Genomic DNA, 25,985 nt, shown 5'->3' with positions numbered 1-25,985 from the left:
AACTCTTTTCTTAGACGGAAAGCTGATTGAAAACCACATGTTTTTAGTCATTTTTTAAGATCTTTCCAGATTGCGTTTAAAATTTCCGCGCTGCGCTTCAATTAAATGCTGGCAACCTGCCTTTACCGCACGCGTTTATTGAAAGTTATACGAAAGGTATTATATATTTTTTACAGGTTTCAGATTATGTTCTAATTTATTGCTACTTAACAAAGACATAATTTATTTATGGCGTTGATTACAAACATGAGTCAGATATTTTACTTATATTTTTAATATGGATGATTTAATGTTTATCCTTTATGGTAGCTCTTCCGTGATCGTTATTTCCGAGAGAAAACTGTTTTGTTTTCATTTATTGTGCATATGATAAAGTAAACGCAAATATTGAACAGTTCAGATTGCACCGACGATTTATCAAATCAACGTGAAAGCAAAACACATGATTTACGCCGATAAATACAGAAGTAAATGGAATGATCTTGTAAGCAATTGCTGAAGTAACAGAAGAACGGAATAAAAATTGGCAATAGAAACTTCAAAAAGTAGAACAACGTAAATACGGGGCTTACATATTTGTTTAAGTTTTATTGGGTATGCAATATAGTTGTAATTATCGGCAATACGCTATAAGACATATAAAGCAACAATATATAAAACCGAATAATCTGTAATACAATAGTATTAGGACTAACAAAATTATAAATCTAAATACAAAATAATAACCACAACAGAATAATATATGAGCGGGTTTGAGGGATTGGGGTTTGGTAAGGCTTGTTTTCTTGTTCTGGCAGTTTAGTCTTATTCCGACGGGTTTAGGTCTTATTTCCGATTTAGACGGTACTAATACCATTAGGACTAGTCCTACTTTGATCTCATTCCGAACGTTGCTTATTTCGACGTTGAAGTTGTTCTTATCTCGGTCTATTGGCTGGAGTCGTAATTATTACATCACAGAAAACGACTAAACCGCAACAATTTGCAGTAATTGTGCAACTTTACTCCAATCTCTCTCTCATACTCCCGAGGTTTACCATTCACTTAAACGACGCTTCGGCGCCCACTAGCGGCAACGTCAAACGCTACGTTTCGTCACTAGGTGGCGGATCGTCTACTAGGAGGCGCAAGTGTTCCTGTGATGACGCCATCAACATACGTAGGGCCGTCAGGTGGCGCTCGCGGGTCAGTCGGTTTTGCTGCGGAATAACAAAAAAATGATCAAGGATAAAAATGTCAAAAAAAAAAGAAGAAAGAATAAATTCATTTAGGACGTTGAACAATCTTAGTAAAAAAACAACAAAAAACACAATTAATATTAAAAAAAAATTTAAAGTATAAAAAAAAACATTGTAAAGAATAAAAGAATAATAAATATAAAAAAATGATACAATGACACAAAAATCGAATATTTTTTCGTTGAAACAATAAAAAATCCTGCTCACCTCGTTGTCGGCTTTCACAGATTCCATCACTGAACGTCTCGCGTCTTCCACCGCCTTCTTGGTGACGTCACAATGCTTTTCGCGCTCCTCTCGCAACGCTCGCTCGAGATTTTCCTGCGCGTGGAATTATGGGAAAGTTAAATAACGATAAAAACCCTGATGCATTGTGGGATGGAACTTTATATCGAGATCCGATTCTAAATGACGTCATTGCTATTCGGGATGTCCGATAATACCGGGTCGATACCTTATGCCAAGTGTATCGGTACTCGCCCGATACTAGGGTATCGATGCCGATCCGATGACAGATTAAAACAGGAATTTCAGCAATGATTAGTGAATTATTGCATCGATTTCTACATTGAAAGGTGAATTTATAAAAAAAAATGTAGGTTAACAAGTGGAGGCAACTAAAGTTATTAAAAATTGCCGTTGAACGTTTTCATGTATTTGCTTGTTTAACCATAGTGCAGATTTTAGTATTGGATATCCCTACAAGGAAGTATGTGCCCTTCGGTTGTGTTTTCATGACTTTACTTGGGCGGCCTAATTAAGTATTGCATATCCCTATAAGGAAGTACGTGCCAAATTCCTTCGGTTGTGTTTTCATTACCTTGTGTGTTTTTGTGAGCTCTTCAAGCGCTTCTTTCTTCGACTTTGCATCTGATTTCACTTGATCTTCCAACGCTTCATTGACCTTAACCTGAAAGCACATATGTAACGGATATATTGAAGCTTTCAAGCATAACACAGGGAAGACCACAACCTGGTTTGTACCAACTGACATTCGGCAAAATCAACTTCGTCTATTAAACATTGCTTTACAGAGGGCTGCGGAGTGGAGACAGAGTCTGTTTATTTTGCTGGTGTCGAACTCGGGACTCGAACAAGTACCTGAGTTCTGAGTCCGACATGCGCATGCGCAGTACCAATTTCGAAACTGGTAAGACCGCAAACTGTAAATTATAAAGGTGAAAAAGTAAATAGTGAAATGTTCCACAACCATGTTTTGTGGTTCGGTGAATTATATACACCCATAGGAGTGGATTGCTGAATATCCACCTGGATTGGGAAAAATACAGCATGTAGAGTTAGAGTGGGACTCGCTCATTTAGGAAATCGCACGTTTAGCCGGAGTAGTACTCGGGTTGTTTTAAAGCAGGAGTCGGCAACCTACGGCCCGCGTGCCGGATCCGGCCCGCTAATGTAATTCATCCGGCCCGCGGCCTCTTTGGCAAGTTAGACACGAGTCTGTTTTACATACTTTTTGACTATTTTAAATACGAAAATGCAAAAAATTTTCGCGCTTCGCGCGAATGATTGAGGCGTCTGCTTTTTTACGTTTTGATGCTTCCTTTTACATCAGCGATTGTTAACCGTTGCGCCGTGGAAGGCCGCTAAAAAACGCTGCTTTTACCCTTGCGCCGTAGAAGGCGTGTGTCGCGCAAAAAAATATTGGACATCTATTTATTAACATTTTTTTTTATTTTCGGCAATATAATAAAAACTAAAAAAAATTTAAAAGAAATACCGGTATACCCGAAAAATCGCGCTCGCTTCGCTCGCCAGTTGTGCCTTAACTTGAACGCTTAACAAACACTAAACTAGATTAACTTTAAATGTTATCGCGTTCCCTCAAAGTAGTTTTATTGCACTTTTCATAAAAAGTATGGATGACGACGTGTGAACTCTAATTTTAAACCAAACTAACTTTTTTTTCTCGCTTTACGTTAACACTTTACTGTCTCTGTAAATGTTATTAAACACGTTTTCAAATGCAAAAAACAACCGAGGGTCGCCTGATTCACAGTTGTTCTTACATTTTAATAGCACAATTCTTAGTTATTATTTTGTGCGGCCCGCAGAGACCTTTCTAACTGGGTTTTGGCCCGCGACTAGAAAAAGGTTGCCGACCCCTGTTTTAAAGCGACGAGTTAATGTATTAATTCCCAAATTTTCTGCCCATCAATCTTCAAGTTTACCTTTAAGTATTCCTCCACTTTATCGCTCGCCTCTGAGCATCGGGCGACCACGTCATCACATCGTGACGTCACGAACCGATCAACGCTCTCCTGGCTTGTGTCGAGAAGTTTCTGAAAGGCGTCCGATTGTTGCGCAATCGCTTCGGCAACTTTTAGCTCGATCGCTCTTTCCTTCGTTGAAAGAAAACAAGATTTAAGAAAACGTGGTTTTTGGCGGCGACCGAAATATTTCACGTTTAATAGTGAAGTTTCGGCCACCAAATTCTTCACTGAACTAATTTTAAGCCTAAAGAAACAAAACCAAATAAGAGAGAAGCAATAATAATAGATTTAAGTTGAGTTAATATCAGGCATCTCTTCGGGGCGCTTCCGCAATTTTCTCAAATATATTTTGAGATATCTTGTTCGTATCCCATATAATTTATACCCTTTTTCTAATTTGTTAATTTTATGTTTCTTTCACTGATTTTACCACATACTATGTATATTTATATATAAATACAAATAATACAACACAAGAGTTTAAAGCCTTTAAAGCATTGAAACCAAAAGAGATTGAAGTAACCACCGAACAAAACGTCACAACTTTTTACCTGAGCAGCAAGCAAGGTGAGGCACTTCTCGGTGATCTCCCCAAGCTGATGCTCGAAGTGGAGACGCTGCTCTCTAGCGACCCTAGCGCACAGCTCGGTGTACTCATGCGTGACTGACGTCATCGCCTGGAAAGTCGGAGCAAAAATTTGGGTAAATTTCATCTGAATTAGTTGAATAAGCAAAAACCTAAAGGGCGGCGTCACCTGTTTAGAAAACTCTATTTTAACTTTTTCAGAATATTTTGTTGCTGAACTGCAAAGTGAAAACTCTAACTTCAAGTTATTAAATGTCAAAGCCAAAAAGGTCGAGTAAACCGACATCATCTTACTAAATACGTTCCGTCCGATAATAACTGATGGTGGAACTACGACTCTAAACGTCTTTCAAGGTCATGTCGATGTAATCGAACTTTTTGACTTTGACGTTCCTTTTTTAACTACATCACAGATCCGTGCATGGTGTACCTAGTTCAAGTTATTGGTTTAATGCTGGGGTAACCAACAAAAAACATGAAAAATATTCACTAAAATATATGAATTCGTCGTTTAGTTTGAAATTTGATTAACGTTTACATTAGTTTTTCACCTTTTATTTTGCATACAATCATGCATGTCGGTCGATAAACTAGCTATTGAATGACCTTGTTTTAGAAAATGTCGGGCGGGACATAAGAATTAAGTCGGCGGGCCAGATTGTATTTTTGTTTCAACAAGTTACGTTTGTTTAAACCAGAGGTTAGCAAACTGTGCGCCCTTCCAACTTTACAAGTTCGTCGCATTATCATTTCGTTTCGCGTCTAAACTAAATTGCGGTGAAAACTGCTTACATATATCATTATATGGCATTAGCATGCAAAATATTACTACTGTAGCAAACGATTATGAATTTCTGAAACAAAAAACATATAGGCTTTGGTGTAATATTTGTAATGATCCGTCGGAAGGGAATTAAACCTTTGCGTCGCAAAAAAGTTTGAGAACCACTGGCTTATAAGAATTAGTGTTAATCTGTCGGACGTGACCACGTTATCGATTGATTGGCCAAAAATACTTCCCACGCTTGCAGATTAGGATCATTAACTAGACCAGGAAATTGCAACTTTATTACAAAAGGTTTATTAACTGGGCTGTATGCATTAGCAAGTTAGAGGAATTGCTACTAAGAAAATGCTTTTACAAAACAAACCAGTTAAAATTTGCTGAGTAACTTTTTAAAAATGCCTCTTTTCGCTGAAAAAATAACAAGTCAATAATGGCCAAAAAAATTAAACATGTTTAAACTTTTTCTGATAGATTCATTCAAGCAGTGGTTCTCAACCTTTCGTGAGTTAAGCGTTCTACTGGCGTCAAACACTTCGTCCCCCTTGGCCACGAACTGTAAATATGCCACGTATAAAAAACGCTGCATTAAAGCGCAACATTTAAACTGAATGGCATTTTTGGCAAGTGAGTAATGCCATTCAGGTATTGACACGAATTTCGAATCCATCATTTCCGGAAACATTTTTTTGCAATTTCAATAGCTAAAATGAGCATCAATGGGGCATAGCTGACATAGCCATGTAATAATGGTTGAATTTTGATTTTCACGGAGCCGTACGACTTCCTGCTATAAACTTTCACAACAAAGTTTCGTAGAACACATAGCATTTCAATATGTGACGTTGCAGCAATTTTTCAACGCAAACCGCGCTTAATTATTTGTTTTTATTTAAACTCTGACCATTTGCATCGTAACAATGAAGCAAAAAACCTTTTGTGACGCTTCAATCTGCTCCTCCCGCTCTCTCTCACTCTCCGCTCTTACTTTCTCCAGATTCTCTCGATGCTCTTCTTCCCTTTTTTCTCTTTCTTCCCTCATTTCTCTCACTTTTGAGGCGAGCTCCTCTCGAATTTCCTGGAGATCCTGATAAAGGGGAATTGTTTGATTTTTTTAAACGTAAACAAATAAAAAATATAGTTTGGTGGTTAAAACAATGTGGTTGGATCTATTTGTTTAAACAAAAAAACTAGGGTAGTTTAATTTATTTCTAAAGAAACCAAAAGGGTGCTGGTTTAGAATTTCTACAGTATCGAAACGAGTTGTCGAAGTTAAATTGCAAGAAAGAATAAATACGGGAGAATAAATATAACTATAATACTTGACTCAGCTTAACCCAAATAATGTTAGCAAAATAAACCCCCAAACGAAAAAGTGGTAGGATTCTAGACCAACGACGTTTACTTGTTTAAACATTGACAAGGTTTAAACCAGGGGTTCTTAAACTGGGGTCCATGGACCCCTTGGGGGTCAGCAAACTAGTTTTAGGGGGTCTGTGGTGGCCTACCTGAAATATTAGTGTATATTTAAGAAGTAATCTTTTTTTAAAGAAAACAGTTTGAATAAAATTAAAACGGTTTTGCACTGAATCCTATTTAGACTCTATTTCACTTGATTTATAAAGTCTATTTGTGTTGTGACGTCAATTTATGACGTCATTTTGGAATTTATTTTGCCGACAGTGGTCCACGCAAGGCAAAAAAAATTCAGGGGTCCGCGGTAAAAAAGTTCAAGAAACCCTGGCTTAAACGTTTGATTTTGAAAGAAAACTGAAGGGTTGGAAATTTTAATCTAAAAACATAAAACAGCTTGTTGGGAGTCGATTCAAAACAAAACGAGCTGAGTTTATTCTTTCAAACAAAAACACATAGTTTAGTTGCTTTACTTAAAAAAAAAAAAAGTGGTTTAGAGTTCATTTTAAAATAAGAGTTTCGTTAAAACAGAAATAAATAAGCAAATAAACTGGGACACATCCCTCTTCGATACAGCTGACATAATAGTGAGAAACAAAACTCCAAGTTCCACAACAAAAATCCTAATAATTATTTACTTGAACAAAAATATCAGCACAGGAAAAATGTGGACCATACAGGCCATGACAAGATATACAAGGAAATGCTAAATGACATTGGTTTAAGTAATTATTGCAGGGAAATAATATGACACTAACTGTATAGGGTGAAAGACTTACTTTATTTGACTGCTCCCGTAACAGTATCGCATTGTCAAGTTGGTTTCGCAAATCTAGAACAGTTTTACTTTCACTTTTCGTTGTTAGTTCAGCTGGAAGTGCGGGAAGGGCCTGACGTATCTCTTTTTGTGGCATCTCAGTTTGCTTTATTTCAGTTTGTGGTATTTCTTTAACTAAAAAAATTACAAAGGTATTCCAGTTAAATTCTATCAATATAAAACCTAATAGATTTAACCTTATTTCAGTAAAAGATCTATGTGAAATTAAGAAATAAAATTTGACAACTGGACAACAGGAAATCTCACTGGACTGGTGTGAATTTATTATATTAGGCTTTCACAAAGGAAAAAAAATCTTGATCAAAATAATATTGCTTCTGGCATATTGACAATAAATAGCTAAATATGTCTTTAAATATAAATACCAGATTTATTAAAAATACATTTGCCAGCATAAAGGATGCTATTAAGATCCACTGTTAAAAATAAGGTTGGTTTTGTCTATCAAGCAATCGTGCCAACAGCGTGCATAAAAACATGACGCAGGCAGCTATAACTTCCTGTAAATATTCCCCAAGCATAAGAATGTAGGGCATGGCACATACACACTTGTGTAGTCTGATAATAAGCCACTGGTGTTGGTACAAAGGGGTCAGCAAACTGTTGACTAAAAAATTGAACACAACCTATTTCTTTCTAAATATAATGCGTTTATCAACACAGTTTTAGCGTCTTGAGAACTTTAACAAAAGCACAATTTCATCATTTTAAACATTAACAGAATTATTCTATATTTGTATATTTTCAAAAAATGCTTTTTTGCCTGTAACAAGCCTAAGACAATAAAAGGATAAAGTAAAGGTGTTTTTTTTTAATTTTTTATGTCTTTTTATGCCATGAAAAAAAGGCTAGTATTTGTTGGTGTTTTCTGTTTCTTTTAAAATGGCAAAATCACAGGTGTATCACTCCAACAATTAAAACAATATGATTAGATCATTGCCAACAAATAGAAAAAAATTAAAATTCGATTGTGTTATAGTTAATGCCATCGGAAATGATAAACTCAAACCTTTTTGCAGAAAAAAAAACAAAAAAAACAAACATGGTTTTCATCAGAAGTAAACCCACCTGCTTCTTTTAATTGTTCTTCTGGTTCAGTTGATGTAGTTTCACACTCCGCAAATATGTCAGCAAACGCATCTATGCCGGCACTAATGGTTGTATATGCATTTACTGCTTTGCCATCTGAAGCGATGGATTCTGGTTTCTCTGCATTTTTATCACAAAAAAATATGGCATTTAAATTTATAATAAAACAGATTTACAAATAAATCACAACATCCCAAATCTGAATACAGTGCCGTCAGTGTGCTTTTTAAACTTTTTTAGTTTTATGACCCCTGTCACAGAATGCTGCCTTCCAATCATAATTGCCATAATATCATCCCCAATAGAGATATATGATATTTTATGAGAGTTCATCGTTGGACAAAATTAACTTTTTAAGTGCTGTAATAACAAAACTACAGTTACATGGATGCAAAGAAGGAAAGCAACATGGAATCATCCGATCAATATATGATCTTTTTTGATAAACAACTATGTTTAATAAAACATTAAATTAATTTGCCCTGGGGTGATACCATTCAGAAGTGTTCACTGATATATGGGAAGCATGAAATAAAGTAAGTTGTATTTATTTTGCACAAACCTTGTGTCAGTTTTTCATCTTGATGTGGGTCGATGGATTCAACTGAAGGTTTTCTAGAAGCAGAAATTCATTTACTACGATATGTTTTGGGAATCCAGTGTTGTAATGACTTTAGCTAATATTTCACTTAAATGTACTTTAATAAGTGTTTTCAAATCACTTGTTTGACTCAAGTCTTTTGGAGATATGACTGGACTTAGACCAGTGGTTTTTCACCAGGGTTTGATCAAACCCTTGGGGTTCGATGCAGCTGTTTCAAGGGTTCGACATGAACATAAATGTTGTTATTTCAAACTAAATTTGAATCTCTTTTATGTGCCAAGGTGCCATGTAACGTTATAGATTGAAAATTTGGCCAATTTAACCAATATAAGTGTAAGTTTATAATTTGATTATGCCCAGTTTCAGCTGCTAGGAGGAAGAAACGAATACTGAGCGAAAATTTGGGGTTCGACGAACGCCTGCAGAATAACATGGGGGTTCGACAGGTTACCAAAGGTTAAGAACTACTGACTTAGACCAAAGTCATTTTGTCAAATAACTTGATTTTTAAATTTAAATGTGCTAATTGTTTTTATTCAACATTTTATAATAAAATTGGGGTATTTATGTCATTTGTTGCCTGAAAAACAGTTTACTTGCTGCTTATTGCGCTTCTGTTATTTTTAGTTGAGCTATTGCTCATAATCCAGTTAACAATTTTTATTAGTTCAACATTTTATTTTTTTGTCAATGATAGGACTTGCTCTCTTAATGACTCGACTGGGAACTGATTTGTTGTTCTTGGCAAAATGCTTAACTTTGACTAATTTAAAGTAACTTGTTTGCAACAAACCGGAAATCCATCCAGCTTGTTCAATTTGTGTGCCATGTTTATACATTTTCATATAGGGGTAATAAAAAAGCTTATTCATAGAAAGGTATTATTCCAAACATGACCCAACCTAAAAAAGATGACCCAATATACTGAACGATACTTTATTTAGGCAAACAATTGGTTTCACACTGTTTCAATGTTTGTAGAGTCATATTCCAGCAGCTATATATTTCCTACAATAATACAATACAAGGAGGGATACACTTCAATGGTAATTGTTGCAAGTTTTAAACTTCAAATCTTACACATAACTTCAAAGCTTAAACATAACTTCAAAGCTTAAACGTAACTTCAAAGCTTAAACATAACTTCAAAGCTTAAACATAACTTCAAGGCTTACACATAAATGCAACTTACATGTGTTCTTTTGTGCTATCTTGTTGTTCAGATTGTAGAGTGGACAAAGATTGGTCACCAACCTACAAGAAGTAAAAAGTACAACTAACATCAATAATGCAAGTTGACAAAAAAAATTTGCTGAAATATCTTCATTTTTAAGCCAAAAAGTTGGAAACCACTACTTTACATATCAATTACATTACACTATAATACAAAAAACATTGCAAGAGTGGAGCAAAATGTTTTAACACTGTATGGAATAGACCTGCAGCACGCAAACGTCAAACAAAATATAGTCGCATACCGTTTGTGAGTCCGTATCAGAAGTATGACCGGCAGATTTCAAATTCGGCTTGAAAGGTTCTGTAAAAGTGGGCAGACATTCTTATAGAGGGATTAAAACTTAAAAACTTTTATATAAATTAATAGTAACCACTTGTGATACACAGTTTACCACAAAAATACTCTACAGTTTGTTGAAACACCCTTAGATATTTTATATTTTATCTGTTGTAACTTGAAAATCCCCCTTCGATACTGTGTTGCTATCATTGATTTTGTTTTATGTGTTGGAGTATAATTATTAAAGGTTTTACAAGCTCCGAAATGTATGCTGTAACTAGAAGGTGCTCGTCAATTGTCAAATTACACAAATATTTGGTCAAACAAAAATATTTATAGTAACAATTTATTTTTAACTTGCAGGTAATTGAAGATATAGGCACTAAGCAAATTTTAAAGGTCAGAAAATGATTAGCCTGCTTTTGACCTTGAAACTATGCAAACATAGGCTTGGTATTCTACTGGTTATAAGTTGTCTGGGGGAATATTGTACCTGCCTGATGTGTCGGAGTGTTTAGTAACCAGGCCGGCGCCGGTGAACTTGTGGCTGATCCGGACGATTTGGCCGGACTGGCGACGTCGGCGCTTTCAAAAGTTCCGAAATCATCATCTTCCCAATCGTCAGCCATTTTTATCGCCTAACTTTTTCTAATTTCTATCGTTACATAAGAGGATATATAGTACAGCATTTGATAAAAAGCATATCATTTGTTGACCGTCGCTACTTTTTAACATTTATTTTAGGCATTTTACAGCAGCAGAAACAGAATTGCGGATGGCAACTTAAAATGCTTGAATTTAATTTCGATTAAACCAATTTGGCACCAAAAAATTACGACTGGTTTTCAACAATTTTACATGTATATTTACACATTTTTAGAAGCTAAATATATATTTTTTTATATATACTTTTGAGTTATTAAAATAACAAAATATGTATAAATCAATCACATCACTCTTTATTTCCAGCTTAAAATGGATAAGTGAGATTTTAAGTATAACACATTTTTTTTTTGCTTTTCTTGCATCTATGAACAACATGTCCTAATGAACTTTTAAATAAACTTTTCCCTAGCAAAATTTAAATATAAACTGATTTTCTTTTGTCAAATTAACACTAACAGGCCAAAAACAATTTATAGTGTATATAAACATTCTTAAGGAGTAAAATAGAACAAAAAATTATTAATTTTTTCTTTTAAATGCACAGCGGTTTACCAGCACTATATAGCATGATTGGTTTAAATTAACTAAACGGCTACCAGGCTTGAATATACATTCAAAAGTCAGTTGGTATCAAATGCTGCTTCAGAAACGTTGTTCCATGAAAAATGCTTTTGACTTAGGAAATGTCCGACAGCTGTTTCCTTAATGATTGACAGACTAGTGCACAATTATGTTTGCAGAAGATACAACGTGTACAATCGAAAAAAAACCTATCCTTAAGAGAAAATTGCAGTTCCAGTTTGACAACAAGTCGTAGTGTTGTGATAGCCACAAAAAGCTGACAACCATCACTCTTCACTTCTTATTTTTCATTTCATTGGAAAGCCAGTCGAGACCTTCGTAGAGACCCTCTCCGCTGGTGGCACACGTCGACTGAATGAACCATTTCTTGCCACCACGAAGCGCATTTAGCCCCAAACGCTCAGTCAGGTCGCTGGTCGCCATTGCGTTGGGCAAGTCCCTCTTGTTTGCAAAGACCAGAAGAGTGGCATCGCGAAGCTCGTCCTCCTGAAGAATGCGACTGAGCTCCTCCCGTGCTTCTTGTATCCGCTCAACATCGTTGCTGTCCACGACGAAGATGATACCTTGCGTGTTTTGAAAATAGTGGCGCCAAAGCGGTCGGATTTTGTCCTGGCCGCCGACGTCCCAAACTGTGAAGCTGATGTTCTTGTATTCGACCGTTTCTACGTTGAATCCGATTGTTGGGATGGTGGTGACAATTTCACCGAGCTTAAGTTTGTACAGGATCGTCGTTTTTCCTGCTGCATCCAAACCAACCATTAGAATCCGCATCTCCTTCTTTCCAAGCATACCTTTGAAGAGACTTAAAAAGCTGCCCATGATGGCGAACCAATTTACGCCAAGAGTAAATTAAAACCAAAAATTTGATGCTTGGTGCCTGGGTAAAAATAATTTTGTGTTGAGCACAGAATAAAAAGATAATAACACTAGGAGCAGTTGAAAGAGTATATCAATCCAGATGGGATTTATTCATTAAAGGAGCAATAAATATGGGAGAATAAATATAAGTGAGACACTATTTACCCGGAAACCAAAGTAGTCCAAATCTACATATAATCACTGAAGGGGGCAAGTGTAAATGAGTGATCCGGTTAAATAGCCACTTCCTAAATATAATATTAATACTGGCCACTCAAACCCAAACTTTCACCCCAACCCAAATAATGTTAGCAATATAAGCCACACGACAAAAATGGGAATCTTACCACGGGTTAGCGTTTGGGTAGGTTAAGCAATATTATTAAATAAGAATTTTAATAATACTTGACCTACCCCAACAAAAACCGACACCTTAACCAAAATATTGTAGGTTGCCTTAATAATTGTTTCAACGCTGTGGTAGGACTCTAGACAAGCGCCGAAATGTCAGTATTGTAGTATGCTTTTTAATTAACTTCGGAGACTTATAAGCTATACGATCGGCTAGAATCTCAGAAAAGATTTTTCGTGTTAAATCTCCTTCTGGTAAAGAATATTGCGGACATAATTGCTTTCATTTATACACAGCTTAAAATTGGATGAAATATTCATATATAAAGGACGATTTACCGGGAATATTGACATTAACAAATATGAATTCGATCAACTTTTATAACTATTTTGACTTTGTGAAAAGCTAGTTAGTCGATGGTAAAGACCAAGTGTTCGCGTGACCCGCAAGATAAGGTATGACGTTGGTATTTTTTTACTAATTCATTATTTTAAGAAAAGGCGACTAGAAATGCATTTTATAATTTTATTTAAATTTAACATATTAATGTCATTTTGTTTTTGCTTAGCTATACAGAACATTAGCGTTGTTTTTGTGAAGGGTTAGGAATGATTACTACGCTGCATGATCGGTTACAACTTGGTCATAGTGACTGCCTTCTTTGCTGACCCAACCTTTAAATACGTGTAAACGTCGAGGAATAATGAAGACCGTCCTCCATTTGTGGTTATTTTTACAAAAACACGCCCAACTACGCATTATTTTCGGGTTTATTTTACTTTAAATGGTTTCAAGTTGCAAATTAACGAAAAAACAAAATTATAAATGGCGGTCAATTTGTTGTTCAAACTACCCCGATCCTTTACGTTTGTACATTTCGATTAATCAAATAAAAAAAACTAATCGAAAAAAAAAGATCATAAAATACGAAAACACAAATGAATGAAAAATTTAGTTATTTCACAAACAAGCAGATAAAAAATACTATTAAACGCACAATGTAAGAAGACTAATACTTTTAACATTTTGTTTTTATAGTTAACCCTTTGTTTTAAAAAAAGAGGATTTTCAGTCTTTTTTACTAATTTTAAAAAATATACTAATTTTTGGTCCTTTTTTACAAATTTTGATAAACAAAGAAGATTTAAGTGTTTTTTTCGTATAAATCTTATAAGGTAAATTATTTGGTACAACCAAGACAGAACAATAAATTATCTTAATTTTTCATCATCATTTAAGATTTATGAATATGAATCGCGATCTGAGAACACAAATCAAAATATATTCAGTTGGCAAATTGATTTTCATATTAATATTTAGAGAGTCAAATCGTTTAACTTTTTCGGTTAAGGATTTTTTTTCGAAATACGGTTCAGTTCCGGTTTCAATTCAGAGAATTTTAAAGTTCCGATTCATCTACTGTTCGATCTTGTTATTTCAAAATTGATTATTAAAGTTCCTGTTCGGATACAAAAGAAGTTGCGTTGATTAAACCAAATATATAGGTCAATAAATGTAAAGAATACTTATTGAATTATAACTTGTATTAAATCTAAGTTTCGTGACGTAATAGCTAATTATTTAACGTTTATTTTAATAAATATTTTTTTTATCTTTTTTTATAATTTTGAAAAAGGTATAACTTGATACTGTAAAATAAAAGTTGCTGAAGTGAACCGTTTTTTTGACAGACCGTGTCCGGTTCAGGTTCTTTTATAAAATACTCGGTTAAGTTCCGGTTCGACTCCTCAAAACCTTACAAACAAGGTTTAGGTTCGGTACAGTTCGACTAAAATTGGCATAAAACCAAAAAAACGGTTCATAATGTTACGGTTCGGGTTCGGTTCGACTCCTTGTTAATACAGTATATAGTTTATCAACATTCAACTTTTGTGTAATAAATATTGGTATTAGATATGTTCTTATGCCATACAGTTTTTACAAAAGTAAATTAAAGTTCGGTGGTTTGAGAAGGCTGGGATAATAACCCTGCTTCCGAATTAATTTAAATACAACATCCTGCTTTATTCTAATCCGAAGTTGAACCGTACAATTGCGAAAACGCTTAATCGGCCAAGCGGAACGAATCGGTGGTTTTCCCTTTATAAGGAACAAAAAGTTGACACATGCACAAACAAGTTTGCAAGTTGCAGTTGAAACGGTTTGCAGTGTGAAAGTTTATGTCTTGGTTAGAAAATTTCTTTGAGTGAACGCCAATCTCTGGGGAAAATTTTTACTAGTTTTAGTTTCGATGTTTGAGCATGTAAACAAATGCCTTTGTTAAGTATGCTTATTTGATACATTTTTACCTTTACATACTATTTACCCTAAATACTTTTAAATCAGTTTTGTTGAGGTAGCATAGTTTTTATTAAATTGCGGATTGATTAAGGCAATAAATTATTTCTTGATTTTATGCTTGTAACGATATACGATTATGAAACATAGTTTTTAATGTGTAATTTCACTTTGCACTATGAGGTATTTTTGTTAATGTAACTTAAAAAATGTTTATTGTTTTATAAAATAAATAAATTATTCTTTTATTAACTGATATTATTTAACTTAACTCTAATGGATCATGGTGTTTTTTGCCTGCTAAAATTACTTTCAAAAGAGTTTTATTATATAGCAACATAGTTAATATTAATTTTTTTATGGATTTTAACAATAAAATATTCCTTGATTGTCGGGTTACATATTCTTTGGAATCGTGTGTTTATTCATTTGCAAAATTACTAAAAAAAACTCTTAACTCAATTTTGTTGAAGCAGCTTTGATAATATTAACTATAATGGAATATGGTGATAGTGTATCCACTGAGATGGTGGTCGTTCCAAGAATTGACAAGTTCTATGAAGTTGATGAACACGTTAAGCATTTTGAAAGTGACATAAAACGAAGGTGTGTATTGTTTTAATTTAATGTAGAAGATTGATTTGAATGTTTTATAATACAATTATTATCACTTAGTACCAGTCTGCATCTTGCTGCATCTTGTGGCATCTTGTGGCATCTTGTGGCAGGAGCAAACGTAGTATTTTTTAAAAGCAATCATGTAAACAACAACTAATTGGATTGCATACCTAAATTCTAAAAAAATCGTTAGGTTGTAGTAGGATTCAAAACAAGTGTGTGTAAAACCTTCATACCTGAATAGTTGGTGATATACAATTGAGATTTCGGAAAAACTATTTATGAAATGCAGATTGGGTGGTGTGTAATTTGTAAAAATTAGTTCGTAAACTGCTGGTGTTTAAAATCTTGTATAAAAATGTTTTTGCAGGTATGGAATGTTTTTGAACACAAAGGATAGGATTGAGAAATCCGAGGGTTTTGACAAGTTTACTCAAGGTTACAAGGATTTCGGAATTCACGTAACATCGGAAAATGGAATACGGTGTCTTGAATGGGCTCCTGCAGCAAAAGCTGTCTATCTCCGCGGAGCTTTTAGTATGTGGTTTGTATAATTTTTATGAAATTATGAACCATATCCACTGGGTTTAAAATCCTTTATATTCTTAATCCCAAAAAAGCAAATAGAAATATTTTAGCCCTGCAATATTCTTTGTTTTTTAAATAAATGGTGTTTAAATTTTCTTTTAAATTTGTGTTGTTCTGTTGTTATAAAATGTTCCCGACTTACATTCTTGTAACAAACATAAATGCTAAAATAATAAATAAAAACAAGTACACAAGTCACCCAATTTAACGAAATTTGCGTAATATGCCATGTCAAAACCATTTTTACATTTATATAAAAACTAAATTAAAAACCCTAAATAATAATTCAGTTTCAATCTTTATTGATGCAGATAATTGGGAGCAATGGGGAGCCAAGTTTGAGCCAAAAGGTTTTGGAAAGTGGGAACTTAAAATTCCCCCCAAACCAGATGGAACGTGTCCCATTGAACACAAGAGTGAATTAATGGTAAACTTGTCTGAGTATCACTTTTATAAAGGATCCTACCACTTCGTAATGATTAAATAATTTATTTTGCACCAATATTAGCTGACTTGCTAGAAAAAATTGGAGAATCAAAAAGTAGTTAAAAAAAAGATTAGGCACATCTCTAGAATACATCACTTTTTTACAATAAAGAAACAAGTTGTCAAAATGGAAATTGCAAGAAAGAAATAAATTGTAATTTTTAACTGATTAAATTGTACAAACTTCAAACTCTGCAAACTTTGCATTGCATTTTAATCATTAAGAATCTCTAAATAAATGTCAAAAAATTAGGTAGAATGGATGTAAGAAAACGTTTTTACTGGAATGTGGTCCGAGACCATTCCAACTTACTTTTAAAAAGTTTACCAAAATATTAACAGTTGCCCTAAATATGGTTTGTTTAGCTTATTATTCAAACTCACGATGACCAATATTTGGAACGCATTTCGCCGTGGGCTTCGTATGTCACCCAACCAGATGGACATGGAACGTACAAGTGGACATTCTGGAATCCTCCAGCAAATCAAGTATACAAGGTAACAAAAACTAAAAAGAAAAGTTTATTCGACTTGAAAATGTTTTTTTCACCCCATTTTTAGGTCAACCTAGTTGTCCAAGCTAAATCAGGCTTGTTTTTTGTCAGCGTTGTTACTCTTTACCAATTGCCCGATTTTTTGTTGAGTAAATGTAACATATTGCTCCTTGTAAATTTGCTCGCCTTCTTTGTTTGAATATTAGGGTAAAATTTGGAAAAATGCCATGAAAGTATTACATCATATTGGCAGGAGGTTGTAGTTAGACGTAGTAGGGTGATGAGGACCTATACATAAGTAGGCAACATTTTAACTGTTTAATATGAATATTTTTTTATGTTCAACATGGCTATAGAAATAATTTTGGTGTAATTTGCCAGTCATTGTTATAAAAAGTTAAGTCACTTGTTATAATTAGCATTTTTGGATTGCTGATTTTATGGATAATAAGAAAAGGGTTGCTAAAATTGCCATACAGGGTTATAGTTGTATTATACAAAAAAGTTTAAAAAATAAATACTAAATTAGTGAAAGAGTGAAGTTATCAATTTAGTTTATTCAAGTGGATTGCATAACAATATAATGCATATTTTTCCAGTTTAAAAATCCCAAACCAAAAAAGCCTGAAAGTATGAGAATATACGAGGCCCACGTTGGAATTGCTTCGTGGGAGGGAAAGATTGCTTCGTACAAGAACTTTACTGACAACGTGTTGCCAAGAATCAAGGATCTAGGCTACAACTGCATCCAACTTATGGCCGTTATGGAGCACGCTTACTATGCAAGTTTCGGATACCAAGTTACAAGTTTTTATGCCGCATCAAGGTAAATTTGTTAATGTACATTTCTTAGGACTAACTTAATATTTTTTTAGACTAACTTAATAATACCATATTTAAAAATGCTGACAGTTGAATTTATTGTTAGACCAGAGTTTACAGATAAATTTTACATTATTTTCATCACCATATTTAACTTTTTGAACATGTACCAAAAACCAGTTAACAAAGTAGCCCAGTATTATTGACTTTTATGTTTTAGTTTAGTGAATTTTTGTACTGTGCCCTTAATGTTGAACCTAATACTAAAGCTATATCTATATACAGTTATGAAAGATGTATTTTATTAGTTGTTCATAACTGCACTTTTTTTCTTTGTGATTAATATAAAAAAAAATTAGTCAATTTATTTTTTTGTAAAACTTCTAGTTCAAAAAAGGTAAAAAATTAAAGTCATATGAAAAATGATAAAAAAACATTAAATTGCTTAAAAAAGATAAAACGATTTCAGTCGCTATGGTACACCGGATGAGCTCAAAGAGTTGCTGGACACGGCTCATGGGATGGGACTTTACGTTTTGCTTGACGTCGTGCACAGCCACGCTTGCAAGAATGTCCTCGACGGATTGAATATGTTTGACGGGACGGACGCTTGCTACTTCCACTCGGGGAGCAGAGGAAGACATGAGCTCTGGGATAGTCGGCTCTTCAACTATTCCGAGTAAGTTGTCATTAGGCCGACTTGAAAGGCTCTCATACCTAAGCTTTTTAAATCAACATACGTAGCGAAGAAAGAAGGTAGGCATGTGGGTGCGGTCAGTTGTGAATAAGTTGTCGCTAAACTGGAGATTTCACTCAGATACCCAACATTTTGGACAAAAATGAACACCAATTCAACACCAAAATCATCATAACTATATATATGGTCAAATAACCAAAATAAATTGAATGAAAACATTATAAGGTATTTTTTTTAGGGTTATAGGCCAAAATTTTCTTTATTATTAAGATTAAGAAGTTTAGTGACCCCTAAATATTGTTTGTTAAATTCTATAAAACTATATCACAACAGTTTAGTATAAACTTTGTAGTAGGTACATAATATTCAATTTGTTAGTTTAATTAGGTCTGTAGATAAAATTTCAAGTTTATGCTGAAAGATCTATAATGGACAAGCGTACAGTTTAACCCACAATAAAATGTGAGCTTAATTCTTCTTGTTGTTAGTTGATCTTACATGAGATTTAAATTAGGAGTCTAAAATGTTCAATGGCTTTCTTTTTTTACCCAAACAAATGCATGTTTATGTTCAGGTGGGAAGTTTTGAGATTCCTCCTCTCTAATTTGCGTTGGTATATCGATGAATACGGCTTCGATGGCTTCAGATTTGATGGTGTTACGTCCATGATTTATCACGACCATGGAATGGGTAAATTGACCAGTAACAAAAATATGATAACTTGATTTAAAGAATGTAGCACTTTTCAAATATAAATATACATAGTTGTTTATTTTTGCTTTTGGTAACCACTATTGCTATAGTTCCTGAAGTATATTTAGGGAGACCTTTGGAGAGAAATTTACTGTTTTTGTCCTTCGAAAACATATACATCTATATTATTTATTATATATGATTAACACTGTATGATTAAGTTTTACAACAAAATAAGATGCAATACAACTTTAATTCTGTTTTACAAAAACATACCCGTTAATAAATAAAAACCCGTTCAGAAAAAAAAAATAATTTGCTTTTTCAGCTCGTGGATTTTCTGGTGGCTACCACGAGTACTTTGGAATGCACATCGATCTGGAATCGTTGGTCTACCTTATGCTGGCCAACGAAATGCTGCACAAAATCTACCCATCAATTATAACAGTTGCAGAGGTATTAAGTAATATGTGTCTTGGAAGGGTGATGTTAACTTATATTTGTACCAAAACTATCCTAATAATGTAAACCACATAAGTTATAAACTATAAAGTAGCTTGTGAATTTATTTATTTTTTACAGTTATGTCATCAGTAAATTGAAAGGTACTAGTCATAAGTAGAAAGTATTAATTTTTTTGTTTAGCAAAATCTCTTTCAGTAATGAAGTAGAAATTCTAACTTATCTTTAGTAAATTGCTTTTAATTAACTGCCTCTCTGCATTACATGGTAATAAAAACAAATAAAAATTATTCACAGATAAAATACAGGGAGGCATTTAAAAATATTTTAATTTGTGTTTCAAGGATGTGTCTGGTATGCCAGGAATGTGCCGTCCAGTCGACGAAGGTGGCATTGGGTTCGACTACAGACTCGCAATGGCCATACCTGATACCTGGATTAAGGTAAATAGATATAAATAATAAAAAAAGCTTCTCTGGTAATAGCAATTCTTTACCAACGTTTCGGGAACCTATGCTTTTTTTTCCTATGTATTTTTCACATGTATTGTCTGAGCGTTTGGTGTCATTCACCCTGAAGAATGCAACTTGCATAGGTTGCCGAAAATGCAACTTGCATAGGTTGCTTTTTTATTTGAATTACCATGCCTGGTGACAGTTTATATAAGGTAAGTGTACAGAGTGGGCCAAAAGTAGGCTTACAGTTATAAAAGGTAGGGTTTGGGTCTAAAAGTAAATTTATTGTTGTGGGGTTCTTCTCATACACCTTGTTCTTTACAACACCCCAAAAAAAGAAATCCATTGGTGTCAGGTCAGGTGAGCGTGTGGTGTCTATTCAATGCTACCTCTTCTTCCAAGCCAAATAATTGTAAGCCTACTTTTGGCCAACCCTGTATAGTGGAAACTTCTTGCAATGGCCATTTTTAAGGATGTTTTTTTAAAAAGTTCAAGGACCTTGCTTTACATCAATCCTATGCTTAGATACTTAAGGAAGTTCGCGACGAGGATTGGGACATGGGCAACATTTGGCACACCTTGGTAAATCGGAGGTACGGCGAAAAGTGCATCGCCTACGCTGAGAGCCACGACCAGGTAAACCAGGCTTGCTACAAAGCACTTTAAAAGTCTTAAATGTCTTGAATGATTTACATTTTAAAATTATTTTAAAAACCTTATGTTGTTTGAGTGCTTAAATAGTTTGAAACTTAACATTTCTATTAAATCTTAAGTTCATTGCTGGAGGTTGCAGTTAGACCTAGAATCTCTTTATGTAGGTGTTTAACTAAATCAAAGAATTGAAGTTTTAGCAGCTAAAATAAATTTCAAAAATTGCTAGACTGCTCTACCTAAAGTTTGTAATTCATCAACAGAAAACACAGATAAATCATGTTAAACATGTGTGTCCAGACATTAGACTCTAGACATAAAACATAATCAACTTTTGTGAATGGGGCATGTCTGTTGTACGCTTGCCTCATGCACAGCGCATGGCATAATGATGACCTAACGGTTTTCAAGGAATATAATTTCTTGATTACCTAAAGTTAGGATTATTTTATTAACTGACACGGCAGACCATAGTAAGTTTTCACTACGCCCTTTTTATTCTGTGTTAAATGACAAATTATAAACTTTGTTCCAATTTTAAAAAATAGTCGCTAAAATGATAATTTGCTTTATCACATAATTTGTTTTTTTTTAACTTTCTATACCAATAAAAAATTATAATGCTGTAAATTTACAAATCATGTAATTTTTCTACTAAAAAGTGAAATCCTCCTCATATTTAAAATAGGGCTTTCATTACAAGTCAATTCCAGGTCCAGGTTGCCAAAGTCAAGTCATTTTTAGAGCAAGTCACCTCCAAGTCTAGTCTTAAAATTATTAACTGTAAACTATCAAGCTACAATTGTTGGAATAAATTGTTCGATTCAACTAAAAAAACAATTGTGTTAAACAAAAAACAAACAAAATGAATATTCAAGTTTTATAATAACAAAAAATGCTTTAATAAAAACATTTCATTTTAACACAAATTATCTGACTCAATGACTTGAGTCTAAGTCAAGTTATTTGTTTAAAATCCTTAACTCAAATCGTTTAAAAACAGTGACTTAGGTGCACTTAAGTCAAGTCATTACGTTAAATCATTACATCAAGTTATTTTACTGAAATGACATGCCAAATCATTACAAAACTGTATAAAGTGTACAATCTACTTTATTCCTAGGCCCTGGTTGGGGACAAGTCCTTAGCGTTTTGGTTGATGGACAAGGAAATGTACACGAACATGTCTGAAGCGACACCACTGTCTCCGATCATCGACCGAGGTCTCGCGCTCCACAAAATGATCCGACTTGTCACACACGGACTTGGAGGGGAGGGATACCTCAACTTCATCGGTGAGATAAACTTATTCATTTGGATTCTTGTTAAAATGCCACTTACCAGGTCCATAGACCAGGGATCAGCATGTTTGTGTACACCTGATTTTGGCGTATTAACCTTGAAAATAGGGCCTTAAAATGTTTTGAATGTCATCTATATTTTTGCCAGTGAGAGCATAGTCAAGACGTCGTTTAGTATCAGGTCAAATCACGGTACTTTTTGTTTGAAATATCTGACATTGGATTAAAATCCCTATCCGCAAGTTTGGCTCTATTTAAAGTTTTGGTATGCAGCTTTTGTTTGGTGGAAGTCCCACTACATATGATGAGCAGTCCTCGGGGGGTTTGAGGTTTTTAGTATAACTTTAGAGACTTCCCCTTGTAGTGTTTCATGACGCATTTGAACAAACGTGAGCAAGATAGCCAAGTGTTGAGAGACTATGAAAGGGGTCGCAACACAATAAAGGTTGAAAACCACTGCCATATTGAAAAATGCAATCAATCGAATATAATTTGATTAAATTTTAGATGTATTTACACTTCATTTTAATTTGGATCGAAAACAATAGATTTTTTTGTAATTTGCTTGTTTTAATGTCGACCCTGCTCCAACATTTTTTAGGGGTCTGCATTGCAAAAGTTTAGGCCCCTAGGAAAGACAATCGTTTGAGAGAAAAATGTTAAATACAATTTTTTTTAAAAACGTTGGTTTTTTAAACATCTTGACCGAATGAAATTTATAAAAAAGATACAATTAACAAAAAAACAATGAAAAATGTTTGTTTTTCAGGAAATGAGTTTGGTCACCCAGAATGGCTTGATTTTCCTCGAGCTGGGAACAACTCAAGTTACCACTACGCAAGAAGGCAGTTCAACCTCGTGGATGATGACTTGTTGAGATACAAGTTCCTCAACCGGTTCGACTCGGCAATGCAGAAGACTGAAGCGCATTATGGCTGGCTGGCCGATAAACAGGTGAAAGATAAATGTAGTTTTGGTCCTTACTGTCTAGAACATAGACTACCATTGGACGTTACAAACTAAACCAAAAAAAGGTCAGTTGGTAGAGCAAATGTCCTGGTATGGCCGAGATCTGGTTTAGAACCTCACCAAAGGCTAAAAGCGTCTTGCCTAATCTTGCTGGCATTGTAACTTGTCACCCAATATATATAAAAAAAAAACTTGAGTGCTGTTATGTTGCTTACATTCCATTTAACTGGTAGTTAAAACAGCGAAGTAATGGTAATTTAACTGGACAACAAAAGTCTATCAAACTTTAGAGAGAACCAAGTAAACTTTACTTAATATTAATAACGGTTTTTCAATGAAATTTGTCGTTTGGCATTTTTTTAAGCATCCTATAATAATATTAAAAATCTTTTTTTATGTTTTGTTTTGCAGGCTTACGTGAGCCGGAAGCACAATGGTGACAAAGTGTTGGTGTTTGAGCGAGGAAACGTTTTGTTTCTCTTCAACTTTCATTGCAATAAAAGTTTCACTGGTTACAGAGTTGGCGTCGATGCTCCCGGAAAGTATCCTTTTAAAAAATCGATTATTTTTTTTAAATATTTATCTTGGGTGATAGAATTGAAGATAATTTTTAAAGTTTATTTTATAAAATATATTACTTTTTTGATTAAATAAGTGTCATTTAAGTTAAGATATGTTAAACATTCAATTATTTTTACCTGAAGAAAATAGTGAAAAGCGCTTCTAGCATTCTGTTGTCACTATGCTAACATTTATTTGAATTAAACACTATAATATTAATATTGTTCTGTAGGCCATGAACCTTATTTCCAGCTTAATTTAACTTACTAAGTGTATTTCGTGAAGAAAGCAATACACGTTTACTGCACATACACCAGCGTTAAATATATCTGAGTAGCATAGTTTACCACTTTTTTCTTTGACCAAAGTTGAAACTTAGATACAAAATAGTTCTTGACACCGATGAGTCTTATTTTGGTGGACACGACAGAAATGATCGCTCCGTTCGATTTTTTACAGAAAATATGTCTTTTGATGGAAGACAAAACTCGCTAATGGTAAGTTTACGGTTTTCCATTACTTGTTTAATCAGACTGAAAATGTCTGCTGAGTACTTTCATATAGTAACATACAGTGTTTTATATTAGATGTTTTTTCACGTTACAGGTTTTCTCAACATATTTTTAAACATTGTTTAATATACTGATATAAAAAGTTATAGCTTCTTAATTTCTAAATGCTGTCAAAATCCAAACCTTTAAAAGCCTTGAAAGCTGTGTTTTGACAAAGTGATTACCGAGTACACGTTTGTAGATTGCAGCAAACGTGTACACAAATCTAAATCAATGTTCGAACAATTAATAAGGCTTGATCAGTGGTTCTCAACCTTTTTTTCATTGCGTATCACCTCGGGCTTCTATGATCTTGTTGCGTACCAACAAATTGTCGAAAAACTCAACTTTACTCAAAATGTATATAGGATTATTAACAGGGGTGGATTAGCTAATTATAGTTAGGCCGGAAAAAACAAATGCGGCCCACTACTCTCAAAAAAGTTTCCCTTTTTTAACTTGCAAGATACTGGTCAAGTTTTGTGATTCTTTGTTGTTTTGCTATGATGTCATAAAACAAATTTGCATAGATGTTCCGGAAAGATAATAGTTCCTGACGTTAAAGAAGCATAAAATATACAATCATTATAATGAATGTATAGTTTATTACAATAAAAAAAAAATGCTTAACCTTTTGGTAAAACTGTAATTTTACTTACAAACATACTGCGTACAGCGTACCACGAAAACAACTTGTCGTGCCACTAGTGGTACGCGTACCACAGGCTCAGAACCACTGGGCTAGATAATAATACTTGGCTTGCAAAACCCTATCATAACCGACATACCTGTTGTAATGTTAAAACATATGTTAACACATCTTTGTTCTTTCAGGTTTACTTGCCAAGCCGTTGCGCCATTCTTATGGCATTAGATGAAGATGACACAAAATAAAGTTCTATTTATTATAGTTTAAAATCAACAAAGTGCAGTTTATTAAATTATATAGTACTTTATGTTTGTTTTTTAATTAGTATGCCACGCCTTATTTCGCCACTGTGACTTGATAAGTTGCGATGACATTTTGTGTCTTACAAGGAAACTAAAAAATGAAATATGTCTTGTGTACAGAATCTTATTTTCCTATCAGAGCACCATTGTTTATATTTCACTTGTTAATTACTTTGCGTTAACTATTCAAGCCATGTGCAAAGTAGGAATGTCGGATAATAAAAAATTCAGTCCTGTATGGAATCTATACAGTGTTTTTTCCCTTAAAACTAAAATATTAAATAAAAGAACGTACAAATTTAAGGTAATTCAATTTCCTAACGCAAACAAACCGTCGCCTAATAAACTGGACAAAAATAGCTTTTGTCATTATAATGTTAAATATTTTACAAGTTTGAACATAACAATTGCATTAGTTGGATCAGATCGCGATAATTTTTGTTTGAGTTATCGGTATCAGAATAAATGACTACATATCGGACACCCCTGCTTGAAATAAGGTTTGTCACAAAGCTTTTTAACAGCCGTTTTTTCTTGTACACAATTTACATTATGCGAGAACAGCTTTTTTCACTCACCAGCGTTGGTGTGTGCCTTGCCTGTGCTACAAATAAATAAACTATATTGCGCT

At 34.0% G+C, this 25,985-nt stretch overlaps 3 protein-coding genes across 4 annotated transcripts; 1 reads left to right on the top strand and 2 right to left on the bottom strand.

The window, feature by feature from the left end:
- Nucleotides 1–366: 366 nt before the first annotated feature.
- On the bottom strand, nt 367–10,949 carry LOC146163077 (uncharacterized). The gene is made up of 12 exons (XM_083382852.1): nt 10,793–10,949; nt 10,262–10,320; nt 9,976–10,037; nt 8,742–8,794; nt 8,159–8,299; nt 7,032–7,204; nt 5,774–5,926; nt 4,021–4,146; nt 3,428–3,598; nt 2,059–2,148; nt 1,446–1,559; nt 367–1,199 (listed from the first exon to the last, which is right to left on the bottom strand). The coding sequence occupies exons 1-12, from the start codon at nt 10,926–10,928 to the stop codon at nt 1,086–1,088; spliced, it is 1,392 nt and encodes a 463-aa protein (XP_083238978.1). The 5' UTR covers nt 10,929–10,949; the 3' UTR covers nt 367–1,085.
- An 8-nt stretch (nt 10,950–10,957) lies between these two features.
- LOC146163076 (ADP-ribosylation factor 1-like) lies at nt 10,958–12,420 on the bottom strand. 2 transcript variants are annotated; one of them, XM_083382612.1, is made up of 2 exons: nt 12,224–12,420; nt 10,958–12,112 (listed from the first exon to the last, which is right to left on the bottom strand). In XM_083382612.1, the coding sequence occupies exons 1-2, from the start codon at nt 12,364–12,366 to the stop codon at nt 11,821–11,823; spliced, it is 435 nt and encodes a 144-aa protein (XP_083238738.1). In that variant the 5' UTR covers nt 12,367–12,420; the 3' UTR covers nt 10,958–11,820. The 2 variants fall into 2 exon arrangements, with proteins under 2 accessions (XP_083238738.1, XP_083238737.1); XM_083382611.1 differs by having other exon boundaries at nt 10,958–12,420.
- A 3,113-nt stretch (nt 12,421–15,533) lies between these two features.
- Nucleotides 15,534–25,954, top strand: LOC146163075 (1,4-alpha-glucan-branching enzyme-like). The gene is made up of 15 exons (XM_083381108.1): nt 15,534–15,661; nt 16,044–16,210; nt 16,573–16,688; nt 17,114–17,245; nt 17,841–18,067; nt 18,533–18,742; nt 19,335–19,450; nt 19,782–19,909; nt 20,260–20,358; nt 20,896–21,006; nt 22,145–22,316; nt 23,092–23,276; nt 23,703–23,833; nt 24,232–24,349; nt 25,238–25,954. The coding sequence occupies exons 1-15, from the start codon at nt 15,552–15,554 to the stop codon at nt 25,295–25,297; spliced, it is 2,082 nt and encodes a 693-aa protein (XP_083237234.1). The 5' UTR covers nt 15,534–15,551; the 3' UTR covers nt 25,298–25,954.
- The last annotated feature ends 31 nt before the right edge of the window (nt 25,955–25,985 follow it).

Source organism: Ascidiella aspersa, chromosome 2 (genome assembly GCF_963924565.1).
Source record: "Ascidiella aspersa chromosome 2, kaAscAspe10.2, whole genome shotgun sequence".
Classification (NCBI taxonomy): domain Eukaryota; kingdom Metazoa; phylum Chordata; class Ascidiacea; order Phlebobranchia; family Ascidiidae; genus Ascidiella; species Ascidiella aspersa.
The sequence above is the reverse complement of the archived record's forward strand: the minus strand, read 5'-3'. Positions and strand labels throughout refer to the sequence as shown.

Excerpts from the sequence above, each read along its gene's own strand:
- LOC146163077 (XM_083382852.1), bottom strand. The coding sequence starts at position 10,928 with ATGGCTGACGATTGGGAAGATGATGATTTCGGAACTTTTGAAAGCGCC. Across the intron at positions 10,321-10,792 it reads CACTCCGACACATCAGGCAG|AACCTTTCAAGCCGAATTTG; the intron begins GTACAATATTCC and ends CCACTTTTACAG. Across the intron at positions 10,038-10,261 it reads CTGATACGGACTCACAAACG|GTTGGTGACCAATCTTTGTC; the intron begins GTATGCGACTAT and ends TACTTCTTGTAG.
- LOC146163076 (XM_083382611.1), bottom strand. The coding sequence starts at position 12,366 with ATGGGCAGCTTTTTAAGTCTCTTCAAAGGTATGCTTGGAAAGAAGGAG.
- LOC146163075 (XM_083381108.1), top strand. The coding sequence starts at position 15,552 with ATGGAATATGGTGATAGTGTATCCACTGAGATGGTGGTCGTTCCAAGA. Across the intron at positions 16,689-17,113 it reads AACACAAGAGTGAATTAATG|CTTATTATTCAAACTCACGA; the intron begins GTAAACTTGTCT and ends TGGTTTGTTTAG. Across the intron at positions 20,359-20,895 it reads TACCTGATACCTGGATTAAG|ATACTTAAGGAAGTTCGCGA; the intron begins GTAAATAGATAT and ends TCCTATGCTTAG.